Source organism: Nicotiana tomentosiformis, chromosome 7 (genome assembly GCF_000390325.3).
Source record: "Nicotiana tomentosiformis chromosome 7, ASM39032v3, whole genome shotgun sequence".
NCBI lineage: Eukaryota > Viridiplantae > Streptophyta > Magnoliopsida > Solanales > Solanaceae > Nicotiana > Nicotiana tomentosiformis.
The window spans coordinates 12,055,030-12,074,581 of NC_090818.1; the positions used below are offsets into that span (position 1 = coordinate 12,055,030).

At 33.9% G+C, this 19,552-nt stretch overlaps 2 protein-coding genes across 2 annotated transcripts; one reads left to right on the top strand and one right to left on the bottom strand.

Annotated features, from left to right (window-relative positions):
• Positions 1-1,294: 1,294 nt before the first annotated feature.
• LOC104089534 (uncharacterized) lies at positions 1,295-10,502 on the top strand. Its single transcript, XM_009594463.4, has 3 exons — positions 1,295-1,625; positions 8,481-9,779; positions 10,033-10,502. The coding sequence occupies exons 1-3, from the start codon at positions 1,443-1,445 to the stop codon at positions 10,258-10,260; spliced, it is 1,710 nt and encodes a 569-aa protein (XP_009592758.1). The 5' UTR covers positions 1,295-1,442; the 3' UTR covers positions 10,261-10,502.
• Positions 10,503-14,226: 3,724 nt separating this feature from the next.
• Positions 14,227-18,533, bottom strand: LOC104089535 (protein RGF1 INDUCIBLE TRANSCRIPTION FACTOR 1-like). Its single transcript, XM_009594464.4, has 4 exons — positions 18,492-18,533; positions 16,074-16,343; positions 15,186-15,338; positions 14,227-14,364 (listed from the first exon to the last, which is right to left on the bottom strand). Exons 1-4 carry the CDS (start codon positions 18,531-18,533, stop codon positions 14,227-14,229), a joined length of 603 nt encoding a protein of 200 aa, XP_009592759.1.
• Positions 18,534-19,552: the final 1,019 nt, after the last annotated feature.

The following is a 19,552-nucleotide window of genomic DNA, read 5'->3' on the forward strand; positions in this document are numbered from 1 at the left end:
AAGTTCTATAAAGTGGTAGTTAGACCAGCCATGTTGTATGGAGCCGAGTGTTGGCCAATCAAGAAATTTCATGTTTAGAAGTTGAAAGTGGCGGAAATGAGTATGTTGAGATGGATGTGTGGGCATACCATGGGAGATAAGATTAGGAATGAGTATATTAGGGACAAGGTGTGCGTGACTCCTGTAGAAGATAAGTTGCGGGAATCGAGGTTGAGATGGTTCGTGCATGTGAAGAGGAAAGACTCTGATGCCCCGGTTAGGAGGTATGAGATGGCGGGTCAGATGAGGGGTAGAGGGAGGCCTAAGAAATACTGGGGTTAGGTGATTAGGTAGGACATGACGCTACTTCAGCTTACCGAGGACATGATCCTCAATATGAGGGTGTGGAGGTTGAGGTTTAGGGTTGTGGGTTGATAGGCAGTATAGAGTTTCGTCTAGGCATCCTAGTAGTATTAGTCCTAGTCTTGTATTTTTCTATGCCTAGCCCCTTGCTATTTCATATTGTGTCATTATTTTCAGCAAGAGTGAATCTATTTTTATAGTGTCGTATTCTTAGATATCTGTTGTTGCACGTATCTTCATTTGTTCCCATGTCTACTTACCTGGTTGTTGCTACTGTTTGTTTATTGCTTCATTTTTACATCTTTTGAGCTAAGGGTCTTTCGAAAACAATCTCTCTACCTTCATTAGGTAGGGGTAATATGTGCGTACACTTCATCTTTCCCATACCCCATTTCACTTGGCTTGTTGTTGTTGTTGTTATTGTTGTTGTAATTTCAACTCAAAATTTAATTTATGGAAAAATATAAAATTGGTGAGTCGACTGAAATTAATTGCATTTGCTAGCTAAAAAGTATATAAATTTATATACTATATGTATGTAAAATACGTACATACAAAAAAAATATATTTTTTGGCTATTATTTTTGGGAGCGATTAATTTTTATTATATTTATTAATTTATTAACAAATCCACTAGACACGAACAAGAGATAATTACTGCGCAAATATCACTTTTAGCTCTCGGCAGAAGCTATTTATATCCGTTAGCTATAAAAATATATAAAATTTATATATTTTTTGTATATATATATAATATAAAATTATAAAAAAATATATTTTTCGGCTATTATTTTGAGATCGGCTATACAATATCATTTTCCATAATTATCGGGCCTGATTAATATGTTTGGGCTAGCAGGCTATCAAATTCGGGTTCATCCAGAAAGGCCCAGATTATTCTCGATCTTTAGAATTCAAGTTTTAAGGTTAAAGAAAAGTTGCCTTTTCCATCAAGACATCGGAAAATCAAGGAGGAATTCTCCCATTTACACCTTCCCTTGGACCGACCACTTGTCCTATATATCAAAATCATACAACAAAATCCATCACATTGCAAATAGAAGAGAAATTAGGAAATTTCGTAAAGCAAAAAACAAATTATGGATTTTGAGCTGAGAAGAGCGAGAGAGAAGCTGGAGAAAGAGCAAAAGGATAGGAAGCAGAAAGCTAAATTGAAATTGGAAAGAGAGAAAAAAGCCAAACAAGAAGCCGTTCGTCAACGTGAAGCTATTGAAGCTGTTCAACGTGCTCGCCGCCTTGATGCTGCTCAAGCCCAAGCTAAGGTCTAATTTTATTTGATTATATTTTTATTGGGTTGCTTTTATTTTTGAGTTATTGATTGATCTGGGAATGGGTTATTTGTCAAATTTGCAAATAGTTCTTAATTGGGTGTTAGCTTGTTGATCTTCTTAGACCATAATTCTAATTTGGTTGTCATTCATTAAAAAGAAAGATGTTTTAATTTGATTAATTGTTAGATAGTCCTAAGTTGCTCTTTATTATCTCAAGTTTGCATTTTGAGCTACTAGTTCCACTAAACAAGAATACTTAACAAACAGTAGACTTGAGAATGTGTATGTTTTATAACCGAGAAATCCCTGAGGGCCAGATGCTCACGGTTCGAAACTCAGGTGGATAATGGGCTTGTCCCTCTACATTCTCTAATTAAATACCATGCTTTTCAACTCGCAACGAGCTGCCCTCTTGCAACTAGATCAAAGCCTTGGGAACTTGAAAATGTGTACTTTTACCTGAAAGGGGCTTTTGCACTTTGCATCATCTCATGTATCAAATTTAGTGACTCGTGAATTCTGTAAAGATAAAGTTTGATCTTTTTTGGATTTGCCATGGATTGGCCTTCAGTAAGATAAGATACAGAGGGAGAGTGAGATTCATAGCATGTTTCCTTCATGTGAAATTTGTTTGCTACAAAGCAAAGAAGATGAAAAATTTGAAAGGTGCCTAATAGCCTGTTTGGCCAAGCACTACTTCTGATACTTTAATGAATTTAATTTTGCAGCAATTTAATTTGTGATAAATTGGAACATATTGCATAACTTTACCTCCCTCCGATTTTGTTGTAGCTTGTTACAATGGGAAATAGCAGTACGAGTAGAGAAAGCAATATTTTTGCATATTGACTTACGAGTAAATATCTAATGTTTTCCAAATTAAAACAACCAAGTAATTAATTCTTTTTGGCCAAAAGTGCTTTTTTCCCAAAGTTAAGGGGTTTGATCAAGCTTTTAGAAGGAACAAAATGCTTTTGAGTAGAAGCAAAAACAGTTTTTAAGCAGAAAAAAATATCTTCTTCCAAAAAGCACCTTTAAAAAGTACTTTTGAGAAAAATACACCTAGAAATACTTTTTAAAAAACGCTAATTGCTGCTCAAAAGTGCTTTTCAAATTAATTAGCCAAACACAATTAAAGCCAGTTTTTTGAAAAGTACTTTTGAGAAAAAGACTTTTCAAAATAAGCTGATTTTAGAAGTTTGGCCAAACAAGCTATAAATGACATTATAGCTGGGCTTCAGGATAGGGTTAAAAGAGCAAGTCATTGTTGGAGTTGTCCTTTCCCAATTATATTAGGTTTGAGGGCGCGGAAAAATCTACAGGACGATATTGGTGAAGTGGGAAAGAAAATCTCTTAATTTTGCGGGTGAGAAGTAGGACAATGCATGGTTTCTAAGGGATACGTTTGGAGTGAAGTTATCTTTCTGTGTTAATGTCGATACCATTGGAGCAATAGCATATTGTAGTTATTCCTGCTAGGCATTTAAAACTATTTGGGGTGATACTTCCACTATGCGACCTTATGTTGGCAAAATAGCTTCAATGACTGCCTTGGTTTGAACCCTATTTTAGCCGAGTTATTGCAAAAAAAAGTTGAGTTAACTTGTGGGTAAAGGGTGGGCCTATTCGCTAAGTTTGTTACACAAAATGATGTAAAGAATTATGGCTTAAAGGGGAAGCCTGATGCACTTCAATCATTAAAGGATTTGTGGAACAACCATTTGATCTAAGGTTGGTTTGATATATGTCTAATTTTTCGTCGTAATCACTTAAAAGGTTGCTCAATTTAGATACATATTTGATGAACAGAATATGTATATAGGATTGTTGCCTCTTATGGTAGACCCGCTCCAAGTGTTTTCTCCTCCCTAGAACAAGGATGATAAGAGAAGGCGTAACAGGAAAAAATGGGGTCGATTCATCAATGCAGTTATGTAATAGCATAAGGGGCCTACTCGAGTGCTGGCAAGGGCAGAGGATTGAGAAAAGCTTGCAGCAGATTTGGAATACTATTCCTATATGCATATTTTGGATCTTATGGCTGGAGAGGAATAAAGCTTGTTTTGAAGGACAAAGAGACCATATTTCTAGAATTAAGAACAAATGTTTGCAGAATCTTTTCTTATGGTGTAAGGGTAGTCTTATTGGTAGCACAAATGAGTATATGGATTTCTTGGACTTGCTAGGGGCAGACAGTAGATGTAATATTTATGTTCTTTATGTTCTGATCTGCATTCCCTTTGTTATTGTACTACTTGTACCATCTTGGTACCTTCTATCAATAAAGCATTTACCTTTTCAAAAAAAGTTATATAATAACCTTATTTTTATTATATATACCTATTAATCATGAGATTGAAAAATTAATTTTTATTTGTAGTTATTGGGGCAAATACTAAGCTAGTGGAAGAGAATTTATTATAATATATAAGATAGTGTACTAAATAAGTGGATAGTAGCTTATTTTTCAATTCTACTTATTTAGCTGACTTTGGTTAAGAGTATTAAACCAAAAGGAGTCTGAATAATTAGGTATTGCATCAATTTTTCTACGGTGGTATATTGCATTGAATTTGTAGAGAAGAGACTATTGTTTATACTTTTATGTTGATTATGCCAATGATTGACACAAATTATTATAGTGATGATTGAGCTTGTAAAACTTAATACTCTCTTTGTTTCAATTTATGTGAACCCATTTGACTGGGTACGGAGTTTAAGAAAAGAGAGCAAGACTTTTGAATTTGTGGTGTAAAATAAGGCATATATTTTGTGTCGTTATAAATCATTGCATAAAGGTAAATTGTGTCCAAATAAGGAAAGGGATCATTCTTTTTGGCACGGACTAAAAAGGAAATAGGTTCACATAAATTGAAACGGAGGGAGTATAGGATTGAGGTTTAAGGATGGGTACACATGTATTTGATTTAGCATTAAATAATCTGGTTGCTCAAGCTACTGTTTCGACTTTTTTTTTTTTTTTTTTAATTAGGAGACATAATGATTAATCAATGAATTGTGTAATAATGAAGGGACTATATGATTAAAGTAATGATTATGGCTTGATTAGGAAAGAAATAATCATATGGTAATTATAGGATTTAGCATTACTGAGAAAGTATGGTATAGGTCAACGCGATGGCCTTTTGAAGCCACTGCTTTGGCAGTTTTGCACGGCTAAAAGTATCACGTTTGACCTTAATTTGTGTACATATTTTGATTAATTTGATCGAGCGTTGGCTTTGATTTAGACTTGTTCGAAAATTATGAAAATTATTCACCTAGACTAGTTAAGACATATTATTCCATATTATGGATAGATTCAGGCTATTAGGGGCCTTGGTGGATTTTGGCATTTCAGGATAGGTGAAAGTTTTCTAGGTAACCTTATCAAAAAAGAAAAAAAAAGAAAGAAAGTTTTCTAGGTAAGCGAGACTTTAACCTTTGATGTCTGCTTTTGAAAGCCCGTTTTGAAAGTATATTTTGTTTGTCTGGTCCATGTGTTGGGACAAGCGTGTGCTTGGCAGAACTGGTGGTCTTTGACCAGCCGCAAATGTATTATTTTGTAAAAAATACTGACCTTATATATTTAATAAGTGATTTGTGGTGTGTTGTGGCTTCGTGTCATGGTGTTGAGGTCGCATATCATTCCTTCGCTGCCGTGATATATATACTTTTGGGACATACAGAATGCCCTAAAGTATACTATGGCAGCATGTATAGGTCCCTAATATATTACAACAATATATGTATGTGTCTAACATATTATGGCAGGGTATGTATGCCCTTAATATATATGTCACGTTAAGCGAATGAATGATACGAAACTCCCCAACGCCGTGGCACGAAGCCGTGGCACGAAGCCATGCCACACCACAAATCACTTATTAAATAAGTTCAATATTTTTCACAAAATAATATATTTGCGGTTAGTCAAAGACCACCAATTCTGCCAAGCACACGCTCGTCCCAACACATGGACCATGCAGATAAAATACTTTCAAAACGGGTTTTGAAAAGCAAGCATTAAAGCTTAAAGTCTTACTTACCAAAATATCGAATAATACGTCCTAATTAGTTTAGGTGAACAATTTTCACAATTTTCGAGAAGTGAAACCTCAGTCAAGTTAAATTATGTACATGAATTAAGGTCAAATACGGTACTTTTAGCCGTGCAAAACTGCCTTAACAGTGGCTTCAGAAGGTGATCATTTGTGCCATAAAGTTCAAGCATTAACAGTGGCTTCAGGAGCCGTGCAAAACTGCCTTAACTGCCATAAAGATCAAGCATTACTATAATCATTTGTGCCAATCATTGGCATAATCTATCATAAAAGTATAAACAATAGTCACTTCTCTGCAAATTGAATGCAATATACTGTTGTAGGAAAATTGATGGAATATTTGATTATTTAGCTCCTCCACAAAACATTCCACCCAGTAATCTCTCCAACCGAATCGTAGTCAATCCCTTGTCCCTTTCAAACATTCCACCCAGTAATCTCTCCAACCAAATCGTAGTCAATCCCTTGTCCCTTTCCACCGTAAGTGCTCGCCGTTATTCTCCATTATATAATAATGAACTAAGAAACCAAAATTTTCCTATTTTAAAGTCCTAAAATGTGGCAGCAACTAGATCAAGAGAATGAGCTTGCCCCCCTCCTTTTCGTTTAATACTCTTAACTAAAGTCAACTAAATAAGTAGAGTTGAAAAATTAGCCACTTATTTAGTATGCTATTTTATATATTATAATAAATTCCCTGCCACTAGCTTAGTGTTTGATCCAATAACTATAAATAAAAATTGATTCTCCAATTTCATGATTAATAGGTATATAAAAAAAATTGGGGTATTACAAGTTACCTGTTGAATTTGTTTATGTGGTTAGTTAAACTACCACAAGTGTATTATGCTTTTAATTTATACCAAATACTTCTTATATTAAGGGGTCATTTGGTTCGCCGACACACTTATCCCGGGATTATAATCGTGTGATTAGTAATCCCTTGATTATTTAGTGCTATTGTTTTGTTTGGTTCATTGGATGAAATAAGCATATGTTTGGTCTGAAGTTGGATGAATTTTTAGCTTCCAATTTTAACCTTGGATTATTTAGTGATTTAAATTTAAGTGAATCATTTATTTAAAAAATACATACGGATATTAGCAAGGTCCAGTGACAACTTTGGCCGTATTCTTTTGCCGGCGGCGAATTCACATCCAAATTCTGTGACGAACAGAATCCAAAGTATCAAGAAAGAAGGGAATGATTTCAAATCCAATTCAAAATCCGAATAAGAATCCTCAGAATAATCCAATATGCAATTGAAGTAAATAAATCACTTGTTAATCCTATACCAGAATTGTCATGCCATTTCACTATTTTTAGAATCGTTAGTAAAGGGCTTGTGGGGGTAACATGGTCATTTTACAGGTGGGATAAATAATCCCAAGTCATGTGGTATAAAGTTATAGCTAATACTGACAAGCAAACAGGGGTTAAATTTTATCCCAAATTCTTTACCAGGATATCCCACCTTACCCCTGAACCAAACGGCCTCAGGGAATTTTCCATGTTAAGATATAAAAGACATGGCAAATTTGTTGGACATCTGTTCAACAATGAAGAAGAGTAGATATTAGCAGGCCTTTGTAACCACGTCATTTATTACTTATTAGTTTTTTAATTGATGAAGTATAAAAAGCAAGCACATTTTACTAGGATTCTTAGTAAGTGTAACTACTATCGTTCCCATTGGGAGAGCCACTTTATAATCTAGAAATTTGTTTGTCCTTTTTTAGTTCTACTTATTAATTGTCGACACGGCAAGAATTATTACACTTATGATTGTTATTTGTTTTCTGCTTCCTTTCTTCAGCTGTGAATAGTCTGCCTTTACAGGAAAAAGCTTTTTATAACACGTTATCTTCTCAAAACTGTATCCTGACTTATTTCTCACTTCTGCTTAGTTAAGCCACATGATGAAAGCCTGCTACAGGTATGGATATTTCAAAGTGCCATGTGTACTCAAACCAGATTGCTAGTCATGTCTTAACTTCAAAGAAAAGCAATATTTTCAGATTCCTAGGTCAATGGCACAATGTGCTTCATGTGTGTAATATACAAATAAAAAATAGAATCAATCCTTTCAGGGTAAGGGCGTTTGGCAAAGATGTGTTTGAATCAATCAAGTAAGGATTCACTCCTGCTTCATTGACTTTACACTCGGGGATTTGTGTAAAGTGCTGCACCCAATAAATTTAGCTGGAATCTTCTGAATACCAGTGCTCTTATGACGTCTATTATTTCCTCGCCCCGGAAAGTTATAAGCACTAAGCATTAGCTGATTCTCGAGTTAGCGACAGAGGGAGGCTGAGAATAAATGTCCTGTTGATATGGGTTGTGAATACAGACAGACTGATTCATTTCGTGTATGTTATATTTGTTCTCTTGTTCAAGTTGTATTCTTTTTGGTTGAGGGATCATGGGGTTTTAGCTATTTGCTATGTTTATTCTATCTGCATCATAGAGTTGCGATAAATTTATGAATGTTGGGGCCAGTTCATGCATTCATTTCATTTTCTTGATTACATATCTAGACCATTGTAATCTGTTGTCAAATTGGGTTCTAAATAGGCAAGCTCATCTTTTCTTGGCTATCCATAAGAAGAAATTAGCTGGCTAAATTCTGGTGTAGTGGTAAATGTGATTAAAAAATTACTTTTCCTTATACAAAGAGAAATTAGCTGTCTCCATCATCTCTATTAAAACCTGTTGTTGATGCTCAAGCTATCTTGAAGAAATTAATATTGGAGAACGCCTAACTCTTGGATTGTTTTTTCAGGCAACCCAGCAAATTGAAGAAGAACTGTTAGCTGGACGAGGAGTTGCATTTTCCCGTATTTTGGAAGCTGTACCTTATGAGGGTGCCGGAGATAAAATTAAGTTGCCACCATCTTGCTTCACTGAATTGTCTGATCAGGGTGCCTTTGACAAGGGACCCCTACACTTCAGGGTTTCTGTAGTTCGCCAATCTTCTCCTTCGGACTTGAAGGATGCAGAGCAGAATAATCGGACAACACATGCTGGAGTCCTGGAGTTCACTGCCGATGACGGTGCTGTAGAGCTTCCTCCACATATATGGAGTAACTTATTTCCTGCAGATTCTCCAATGGCTCCTATGGTTGAAGTGTGTTATGTCTGGCTACCAAAAGGAACTTATGCAAAACTTCAGCCAGTTGAACCAGGATTTTCTGATATCCCTAATCACAAAGCAGTTCTTGAAACAAGCCTTCGTCAGCATGCCACGCTTTCAGAAGGCAATATACTGACTGTCAATCATGGTGTTCTGACATACCATTTACGTGTTCTTGAACTGAAACCTTCTTCGAGTGTATCCGTTTTGGAAACGGATATAGAAGTTGATGTAATGGGCACAGATCGGACAGCTGAGAGCACAAATCAGTGTGTATTGCAACCTCTCATATTTGGGGAGGTAGATGCTGGAGTGGTCACAGATGGAAGCTATGTATACTACAAGTTCATACTAGACGAAGTTAATTGGGGATTTATATCTTTGGGGGATGTTGAAGTTGAGATAAAGGTAGAATCAGATACCCAAGATGGAGATACTGACCTCTATGTTTCTAAACATCCATTACTGTTCCCCACACAGCACCAGCATGGTTGGTCATCTCATGACATTGGTTCAAAATCTTTGGTCCTTAGCTCCAGGGATCTGGGCCTTGGACCAGGTACATACAGTATTGGCATTTATGGTTTCAAGGGCACAACCAAGTATAAGGTGTCTGTTAACATTCGAGACACATATAAGTCAAAGAGCGGACAGCATGCTGTGTCTTCCACATTATCTGCTGATGCAGATACGGTAGGATGCCGGAATTGTAAGCATTTCATACCTTCTAGGAGTATAGCGCTGCATGAAGCCTACTGTAGCAGGCACAATGTTGTCTGTCAGCATAGTGGTTGTGGAGTTGTTCTAAGGAGGGATGAGGCCAAGAACCATGTCCACTGTCAAGAATGTGGGTTAGCATTTCAGAAAGAAGAAATTGAGAAGCACAAGAAAGTATTTCATGTGCCGCTGCATTGCCCTTGTGGAATAGTCCTTGCAAAAGAAAAGATGGTAAAGTTATTTCTTTTATTTATTATACGCTATTCTTGGGTTTCCATTACTACATCTCTTTTCAACAATGCTGTGACTGTGCTTTTACTGAGCCGGGGGTCTATCGGAAACAACCTCTCTACCTTCACAAGGTAGGGGTAAGGTCTGCGTATACACTACTTTCTCAGATCACACTTGTGGGATTACACTGGTTTTTTTGTTGTTGTTGTTGTAACTATTCTTGGGTTGTTAATCTAACAGTTTTTGGTAACAGGTTCAACATCAATCTATGGAGTGTCCCTTGCGGCTGGTAACGTGCCGGTTTTGTGGAGACATGGTGCAAGCAGGGAGTTCCGCAGCAGATGCAAGGGATCGGTTAAGAGGACTTACAGAGCACGAGAGTGTCTGTGGATCAAGAACTGCCCCTTGTGATTCATGTGGGCGTTCAGTTATGCTGAAGGATATGGACATACATCAAGTTGCAGTTCATCAGAAAAATTGATCATGAGTATAATCTTTTATCTCTCCATGGTTTGACTTTGGGTTCAAAATGCTGCTTGAAGTGTAAAGCTCTGGCCGTTGTGTTTATCTGTTGATTCATGTATTCAGGCAGTTGTATATTTAATGTTTATTTGTGATTCTCAACCGCGTTAAGGGTTGCAAGCCAAAGGGAGGGGGGAAAGGTGTTTTGACGAAATGTAACTCTTTGCAGTGGCTTTTAAATATATTATCATCACTCTATAATCCTTTCTTGATAGACAAATGAGGTTTGCACTGGTGGTTGAGTATCTCCACCTTCAATTGAGGGAAAGCTATTGATCCTCTTGGATGGGACGGTGTGCGATGGATTAAAAAAGAAAATAAAAAAAGTGATGCAATATGCTGACAAAAACATGAGGTTTACTTAGAGCCGTCAATATGGGTTGAGCCCATCTAGACTTTTAAGCCCAACCCGAGTAAGTTCGTGGCCTGTAAGGCTTAAATGAGGTTGGGTTGGGCTGGCCCGTGGGCCTAATAAAAATATTTATTTAAAATATATAAAATATAAAAAGTATACTGCCTCTAGCGATGGAAAGTCAGAATTGGATCTTTACTTATAAGAATCAGATCTTAAGAAGTTTCAAGAGATGATGTTGTCATGTATTGGAAGGACTATTCTAGAAAATATCCTGATCTTTCAGTGATGTACGTAGTATTCCTATTACCGCTGTAACATCGGAATCAACATTTAGCATTGGTGGGCGTGTTCTGATAAAGTACAGAAGTTGCATCCATCATGAAAATGTCCAAACACTTGTTACTACTCAAAATTGGCTGCACGACTTTTCCCAAACTCAAATTGGTAATATTTTTTTATGTGAATTTGAATATTATTAATTTTTAAGATTTAATTATTCTTAATATTTAACTAATTAATATTGCATATGAATTGTAGATGTAGATGAAAGTGAAGATGTAAAGAAAACCTTGTCACAAGCGGATTCAAATGTGTTTGATGAAGATGATGTGTTGGATATCCCATAAGCGTCATGGACGTTCTCTTGAATAGTTTGTTTTGAGTTTTGACTTTTAGTAAATGAAATATAGTCTTGTCTTTTACTTTTTTTAATGTTTATTCGTGATATATTGGAACAGTATAAAAAGTTATAAGTTTTGCGAAATTTTTCCAATAAGATATTTTTTAACTTTTAAATATTCATCCCTTTTAGGTTAAAACTTAAAGAAAAAATATAAAATTATATTTAAAAAAAATGTTGGGCCGGCCTTTGGGGGCCCGCGACCCACTTAGAGGTGGGATGGGCTAACCCGTATAGGGCCTATCAAAATAGTGGGCTAGCCCAGCCTAGCCCGTCAGTTGCTTAAGCCCACATGGGCTAAGCTGAACTAACCTGACCCGGCCTATATTGACAGCTCTAGGTTTATAGTGCAAATGAGTGAGTTATTCAAGAGTTTGCTTCGTTTAGATTATTTTTCTTGATTTTGTTATTTTCCTGATTAAAATAGTTTTCGTAGTCATACAACTAAATGATTGTTGTAAACAACCAATTTTGGTAATTGACAAAAAATCATATTTTCCGATGAAGTTCGAAGAGATCTAGATTTCTATGGCTAACTAATAGCTTGTTTGGCCAAATTGAAAAAATCAGTTTATTCTAAAAAGTACTTTTTTTTATGAAAAGTGTTTTTTTCAAAAGTGCTTTTAGTGAAAAGCAATTTGTGTTTGACTAATTAATTTGAAAATTATTTCTAAAGAGCAATTAGTGTTTGGCCAAGCTTTAAAAAAGTAATTCTAAGAGTATTTTTCTCAAAAGTGCTTCCGGGAAGAAGCTACTTTTTTCTACTTCTCCAAAATTGCTTTTGGTTCTCCTAAAAAATACTTTTTTTTTTCTAAAAGTTTGGCCAAACACTTCAACTTTGAAAAAAAAAACTTTAAAAAAATAAAAATTGCTTAATACCAAATTCCTTCATTCGATGGCCTACGCTCGCAGGAGAAACAACAACATTGATAAGCTTTCTACTATTCATTCTTCAGATGAGTAAGTCCATCCTAATTAGCTTTCTACTATAAAACATTCTCAAGATACTATTATTCTGTATGATTTTATTTTATTCATATAGTATTAATTTATTAGGTTTTGTTCCATATTTTTTTCGATTTCTTAAACTAATACTAACTATTTTTTTTAAAAATTATTAAGGCAGCCCGATGCACTAAGCTCCCGCTATGCAGCCTTACCCTGTATTTCTGCAAAAGGCTGTTTTCACGGTTTAAACCCGTGACCTCCTGGTCACATGACAACAACTTTACCAGTTACGCCAAGACTCCCCTTCTTTTTAAAGATTATTCTAGCAAAATAAAATATTTACCGCCTGTACTTTTTATAAAATTTCTCCCTTAAAAAATTATACAGCCGCAGTTATATATACATACCGTATATTTTTAGAGTATACAATTCATATTTTACAAATTACAACAATAAGATTTGAGATACCTCGCTAGTATACAACATGTGAATTGCATATCCCGAAGGTATATAACGTACATCAGGGGCAGCCCGACGAATTTTGTGGCCTAAAGCCAAACTTTACGAGGGGCGTTAACTTTTTTTAATTTTTTTTTAAATTTAAAGTCTATTTTTCTAGCTTTTCTTAGATGCAAAGTTATTAATAGTTTTCTTATAATCAGTTTCTCCTAATAAGTTTTTCTCAATTGACAATATAGCTAATCCATTTAATTTTTCTTGAGACATTGTTGATCTTAGGTAAGATTTTATCAATTTTAATTTTGAAAAACTTCTTTCCGTTGTAGCAACGGTATCATGAGTTATTAACATTATTCTATAAGCAATATATGCATTTGGAAAAGAATCAAATCTTTTTATTTGATTGAGTATATCAATTAAACTGTTATCTTCTAATTGTATTATTTTTCTTAACAATTTTAATTCAGAAAATAAATATAAACCATCAATATTGGATTGGTTATTATGCTTTAAGGAACATTCAAGATTAATTAAGGCAATGATTTTCAAATTTTCATCATCTAGTGATCTCAATTTTTAACCACTAAATAAAAAACCAAAAATATTTTTTTATGCTTCGAATTGTTTAAATCTATTTTGTTATAAAAAAAATAGCCTTGTCTATTATATATAAAAAGTAATCAACTCTAAAGGACTTTTCGAGAGATTTTGAGATTTCATTATCAACATTCTCATCAAATTATTTTTTCCAATATATCACATGTTTCTTACGGAATTCGGGTTCTATATTCATTTCAAATGCAATTTTTTTGGCATAAATCATAGCAGTTACAAATCCTTCTTCTCTATATTTGTTAAAGAAAGAAATCAAACCTTTTTACCTTACGGAACTTTTTTTTAAATTTATATATAGCCTATTGGGTGTAAACAAAAAGAAAGGGCCCCTATAAATGTGAGACCTAAAACAGTTGCTTTACTTGCTTTAGGGAAGGCCGCCCCTGATGTACATACCTGTTGAGTATTTTGTAAATAATCACTCTGCTTATAAATCGAACACGTATAGGAAGAGAGACTGTGCCTTCGTATACATATATTTTTACCACAATGACATGCAAAACTAATTAAAAAATTTAGGTTTGTGCTTCTGCTTCTCGAAAGAAGTAGAAATTTTTAGCTTCTTTTCGATAACAGAAAAACTATTTCTGAAATTGACCAAACACCTCAAATCTTTAGGAAAAAATACATTTTTTTAATTAAAAAAGTGTTTTTAGTCTTCAAGAAAATTGGCCGAACAGACTATAAGGTTCCAGTCTTAAAAAAATTAGCTCAAAGCATAGAGGTATCATGTTTTTTGAGTAGCCCCATAAATGACAGTTTTAAGTTAACCAAAAATAAAAAAAGACGAAGGAAAAAACCAACATTTCTTTTCCTAACTACCCATAGGTAGATGGGAAAGAGAGCTAAAATAGTTAGGTATTCAACTGTTATTGAATAGGAGCTCTGTGAGGAAATCCCTTTCTCCTGCGCTTGCGCCTGATCTCGCCATTCTGAATTGCTTCAAAAGCTTTAATTGCACGTAGCGCGCAACGCGCTTCGTTTCTCTTCCTAGATAAGGCTTCTACCTGCAAATTCCGTCATATATATATAAGTACATTATTTATGTGCATTGACAGTATAAAATTTTCTTACACTATTTGTATAGTTTAACCTGTCACAACAATTTGGTCATGGAAAATGACAATAAATTATGGCGAGCCTTTGAGGCACACAATCATCTTATCTTCCCCCATTCAACTGAATTTGCTTGAGCATTACATAAGTGTAGAGATGTACATCCCGAGCTAATTACCCTAATCACTAAACACTTAAAAAATACATCCTATCAATAGTAATAAACTTTATAAAAGCCTTGGCAAGAATCCTTATAATCAATTTTCATTAATATTACTTGAACCTAATCATTACACTATCATCCTTCTCAGTTTGTATAGAGGAGATATAATGTGAAGATCAGTATGTAATTGATGAAACACTAATACTAACTGTTTGTCGGTATAACTTAAGAAACTCATTATAAATTCCCTTGTATAGGAACTCATTCTGTTTTTATATGGGACAAATTAATAGAACGTGCATGTCCAACTTCTAAATCTTTGCAACAAAAAAATAAGTAGATGCAATGAAGAACCGTGGAACTGGAACCACATATGCATTTGGAAAACAGCAAATGGTGCGACAACTTTGAAGAATTAACCTAAATAGTCATCCATCCAATTGCTTAAATTAAAAATAGCTGGCGGATGTATAACACATGTATAATTCAATGTATAATATGTCTATATTCAACTATGTATACCGTCCGACTAGGAAAAATAAACAATGAATTCAGCCGATTATTTGTGTAACGATCCATAATTTTTATGAAGCCAAAGTTTAGTTTTACCTTGCAGGCAATACAGCAGAAGCGATACTGGTCAGGGTCATTCAATCTCCTTTTGCAAATATAACAAGTAGCATCTCCAACAATTTGAGAGCCTGACCCACAATGTGGCAGCGGATTCAAAGAGATAACCCATTTCTTGTTGCATTTGTATGGCTGTAATAAACAAACAAATAACAATTATGCCTCTGTTTCAAATAAGTTGGAGTCGATTAATGTATATATATGAATTGAATTCTCAGTTTTCATTTAAGCTCAACCATTTGTCATAAGAAATTATTTCTTCTAACTAGTTTATCGGTCAGTAACATCTCATATAGAGATGATAAGCTAAAAAGAACCCACAATAGTAAATTGTTAATCTTTCTTGTAAAGCTTAGAAAAGGAGCATGACAAGAGTGGGTTGCTCTAGTGGTGAGCACCCTCCACTTTCAACCAAGAGGTTGTGAGTTCGAGTTACCCCAAGAGCAAGGTGGGGAGTTCTTGGAGGGAGAGAGCCGAGGGTCTATCGGAAACAGCCTCTGTACCCCAGGGTAGGGGTAAGGTCTGCGTACACGCTACCCTCCCCAGACCCCACTAGTAGGATTATACTGGGTTGTTGTTGTCGTCTTAGAAAAGGAGCATCTTGACAATCTAGCCTTAGTCTAAATTAAATCACTCTTTAGCGAAGAAAAAAGGAAGGGAGAAAAAAAAAGACAAAACCTCCCATTTTTCTTCCCTCCCAAAGAATATCAACCAAAACTCTGTTATATTCACGAATCAACAATAATAATTATGCCTCAGTGTCAAATAAGTTGAAGTTGGCTATATGAATTATCATTTCTCCGTTTAAACTCAACTTATGTCATCATTATTATAATTATATTCAAGAATAAATTGTTAGAAAATTACCTGGATTTTGGAGCAGTCAATATGAATCTCCATCTCATCGAGGGGAACAACATCTTTGTAAACATGTCGATAAATCTTTAGAAGCTTGTGGTCGTTGTGTTTGTCTGAAGAAATGCAATACCTGCATAATGCTAAATCACAGGTAATGCAATACCTGTTCAATTCATTCTTTTGGAGTTCATGTACCAAACATGACCCAAAAAATGTCCTCTTTAAAAATGGACCAAGCCATCCTGGCATATTCCTCCTAGCTTCAACACAGAATTCCTCCTACAAATTAAATATAATCATTATATATCTCAGATCGATTTGATCGAATTTCAGAAAGTCTTTTAGCTAATCAAATTAATGGCATCATTATATAGAGAAACTAAGACTTTACTACTCTTTTGGTACTTGGCTAAGTTCTAAGAATATCAAATGATGTATATAAATTGGGTTAAGATGACCATACATAACCGCACATATGTAGAGAATACATACAATTTATCATTAGAAATGTACATTAGATTTTTTTTTATGTATCCTTGATTGAAGGGAAAGTTTTGGAGATACCATATATATATACACACACATATATATTAAAGACATAACAAGAGGGTTTTACAAAAGGATTTAGGGTAGAATGATCATTTCATTATATGTTCTAGATTCACGGAAATACTCTTTTTTTTTTCCTTTAAAAAAATGCTCCTTTTAATGTGAAAAATTAGTAGAATGAACATCTAGAATTACACAACATTTATAAGTTTTATATTAATATAGAATAGATTCCGATAGAAAAAATTGTTCATATCGTCAAAGTAGAATTATAAGTTAAAATCAAGAACCATTACACATACTAACAAGACGAATTTTTTTTTTTCTTTTTCTCCAAATATGACAAGCAAATGAGACATTCCTTTCTAAAATTAGTACTTGCCAAAACATATAGTCTAAAAAATTGGCATTTTTTTTCTTGCCAAATTTGTTAATTTCTTTGATATTATAATACGCGTCTCCTTCTCAAGAATTGTTACGATCTAGTTATTAATTTCTTTTATTTTGTAAAGACATATCTAACAGGAAAGAATTAGATATCAAGAAAAGACTTTCTAGTATAACTTGAAAATTAACTGAAACTCAAATTTAATGATATATTGAAAGATTAATTGTTTGATAACTCAATTAAAATTCTATGTATTATGGATTCCTATAGCCCAACCAGAACTCTTTGGACTTACAAATGGACTTTACAAAAATCCCAAGAAATTTTAGGTGCAGCTGCCTCCCCTCAAATTAATGAAACTTTGAAGTAAAAATAACACGGGCTAGCCAGTTTTGGGGCTGGTAATAAAAGAATAGTCAACATTATTTACAAAGTCATTGAAAAACATGCACTATTTTAGTTGAAACGTGGAAATTTCCAGCATAAATGCTGGATTATAGAGTTCCTGTGTATAAATTTATAGCATATTATGTTGGAACTCCAGCATATTATGAAATTCCAGCACATTATACTGGAATCATATGTAAAAAATTCGAACTCCAGCATATTATGCTGGATTTTTTTCCGTATTTTAAGGGTATTTTTGTTCAGATTTTATCTTTACATGAAAAATTGATTAAATTTCGATTACTTTTAGAACGTTGGCTATTTTCTAATTACCTGTTGTAAATCAGGCTATTTGTGATTTTTACCCAACTTTGAATGATTAAAAATCGTGCTATTGAAATCAATTTACAATACTGTCAAAAACTATTTCTCTCACGAAATTAAGTCTAAAAAATTTCTTCAATAGATTTAGGTTTTAAAAAGACCCAATGCACAAAACAAGATGATGAAATCAAATTCCGACAAATTTTATCAATTATTACAACTATTTACCCCTTCTATCCCAAATTAATTGTCATGTTTCGTGTTTCGAGAGCCAGTTTAATTAATCATTGAAACTAAATTGAATTAAATTCAATATTTTACAATCAGAAATTAGTTTTCAAAAGCAATACGAAAAGTATTACTAGTTATAATTCTTCTCGTGTCAATATGATAAAAATACATCTTAAAATATTGGTCTAAGTTCAAATAATTTATATTTCGAAAAGCGAAACATGACAACTAATTTGAGAGTCTCATTTTTAATTTTCAGTCATAATATAACTCTACATAGTATGGACCAAATTCAGTTTCTTGAACAATTCTTACCTTTTATACATTATCATTTAAGAGCCTATCACACATAATGATATTCAGACCTCACGAAATTTCCTCAACAATCAAAGAAAACATATACAATTTATTTCGAATGAATTAAAATTCTAATGTAAAGTCCATCATATACTTGTATACTACAAATAAAATACGCATTTTTTTTTCTGAGGAATTAAAAAAAAAAGGAAATCGGTAATGCTACACACCTATATATACATATAACATACCTGCTCAATTGATTCAAGAGATGATGACCCAGAGCTACTCATTTGATTTTTCTTTTCCAATTTTGTCCTCTCAAAAGTGTTTCAATTTTTCTGAAAATGGTATTTAAAAGAGAAAAATATAGAAGAAAGGCACAGAAAACTACTACTAGGATTTTACATATAGCCAATGCAAGAGAACAATGGAAGTACTTAATAAATACAACTGTTTTAGCCAATTTTTGTTTGTTTAGAAGAACATAAAGACAGATGGGACAAAGTTCTCTAACAGCCCGTTACATTTCAACAGCAATGAAATGTGGTACTTTTCTTCCAATTTTACCCTTCATCTGAAAAAGTGACGGATCTAAATATTAGATTACAACTTGTTTGGATGATTGTTATATATCGTTTCATAATGTATCGTATACTATTATATAATATTATTTTGATGTATATAATATTTGGATAGATTGTATGTTTGCCGTCATTTCATGATGTCATGCACCAATAATATGAAGAATAAATTTGCAATATTATAAAGAAAAAGTAAGGTATAAGGTAGATTAATTATTATATAAAAAGGTAGGGTAAAAGATAAAATAAGATTATTTAATAATAAGAAAGGGCAAGACGGAAAAAAAAGGTAACGACGCGACCACACCAAATCGCTCGTTCCATAAAGTTGCATTTTTCTTCGTTACGTAACGATGAATTTAACAATACGACACGATTATATTTAAAGTAACCATCAAAACAAACATTATATTTAAAGTAATAATACGATACAACATAGTAGGTAACAACCATCCAAACAAGTTGTTAGTGAATTTGGTAGAATCCGGAGTTTTGAGGTCGAACTATATATATATATATATTTTGTGTGTGTGTATAAATAAATAAAAATTTAAATTAAATATGCGTTTAGAATTCCATATTAAATTCAAATCTCATGGCGTTAAGATTCTGACCGGCGGGTTGGTGCTAGAATGGACTAAGTTGTCATTTCATTTTGCTAGCCAGGTAGTGTGAACGCAGACAGATTTTGTAACTCTATGAATTTTTTCCCTTTTCTATTTGTTGTC

What these genes read in the sequence shown, in the direction of transcription:
- LOC104089534 (XM_009594463.4), top strand. Translation starts at nt 1,443, where the DNA reads ATGGATTTTGAGCTGAGAAGAGCGAGAGAGAAGCTGGAGAAAGAGCAA. An exon ending in CTGCTCAAGCCCAAGCTAAG is followed by an intron (nt 1,626 to 8,480) that starts GTCTAATTTTAT and finishes TTGTTTTTTCAG; the next exon opens with GCAACCCAGCAAATTGAAGA. An exon ending in TCCTTGCAAAAGAAAAGATG is followed by an intron (nt 9,780 to 10,032) that starts GTAAAGTTATTT and finishes TTTTGGTAACAG; the next exon opens with GTTCAACATCAATCTATGGA.
- LOC104089535 (XM_009594464.4), bottom strand. Translation starts at nt 18,533, where the DNA reads ATGAGTAGCTCTGGGTCATCATCTCTTGAATCAATTGAGCAG. An exon ending in CTCTTGAATCAATTGAGCAG is followed by an intron (nt 16,344 to 18,491) that starts GTATGTTATATG and finishes TTTAATTTGTAG; the next exon opens with GAGGAATTCTGTGTTGAAGC. An exon ending in TCTGCTGTATTGCCTGCAAG is followed by an intron (nt 14,365 to 15,185) that starts GTAAAACTAAAC and finishes CGGAATTTGCAG; the next exon opens with GTAGAAGCCTTATCTAGGAA.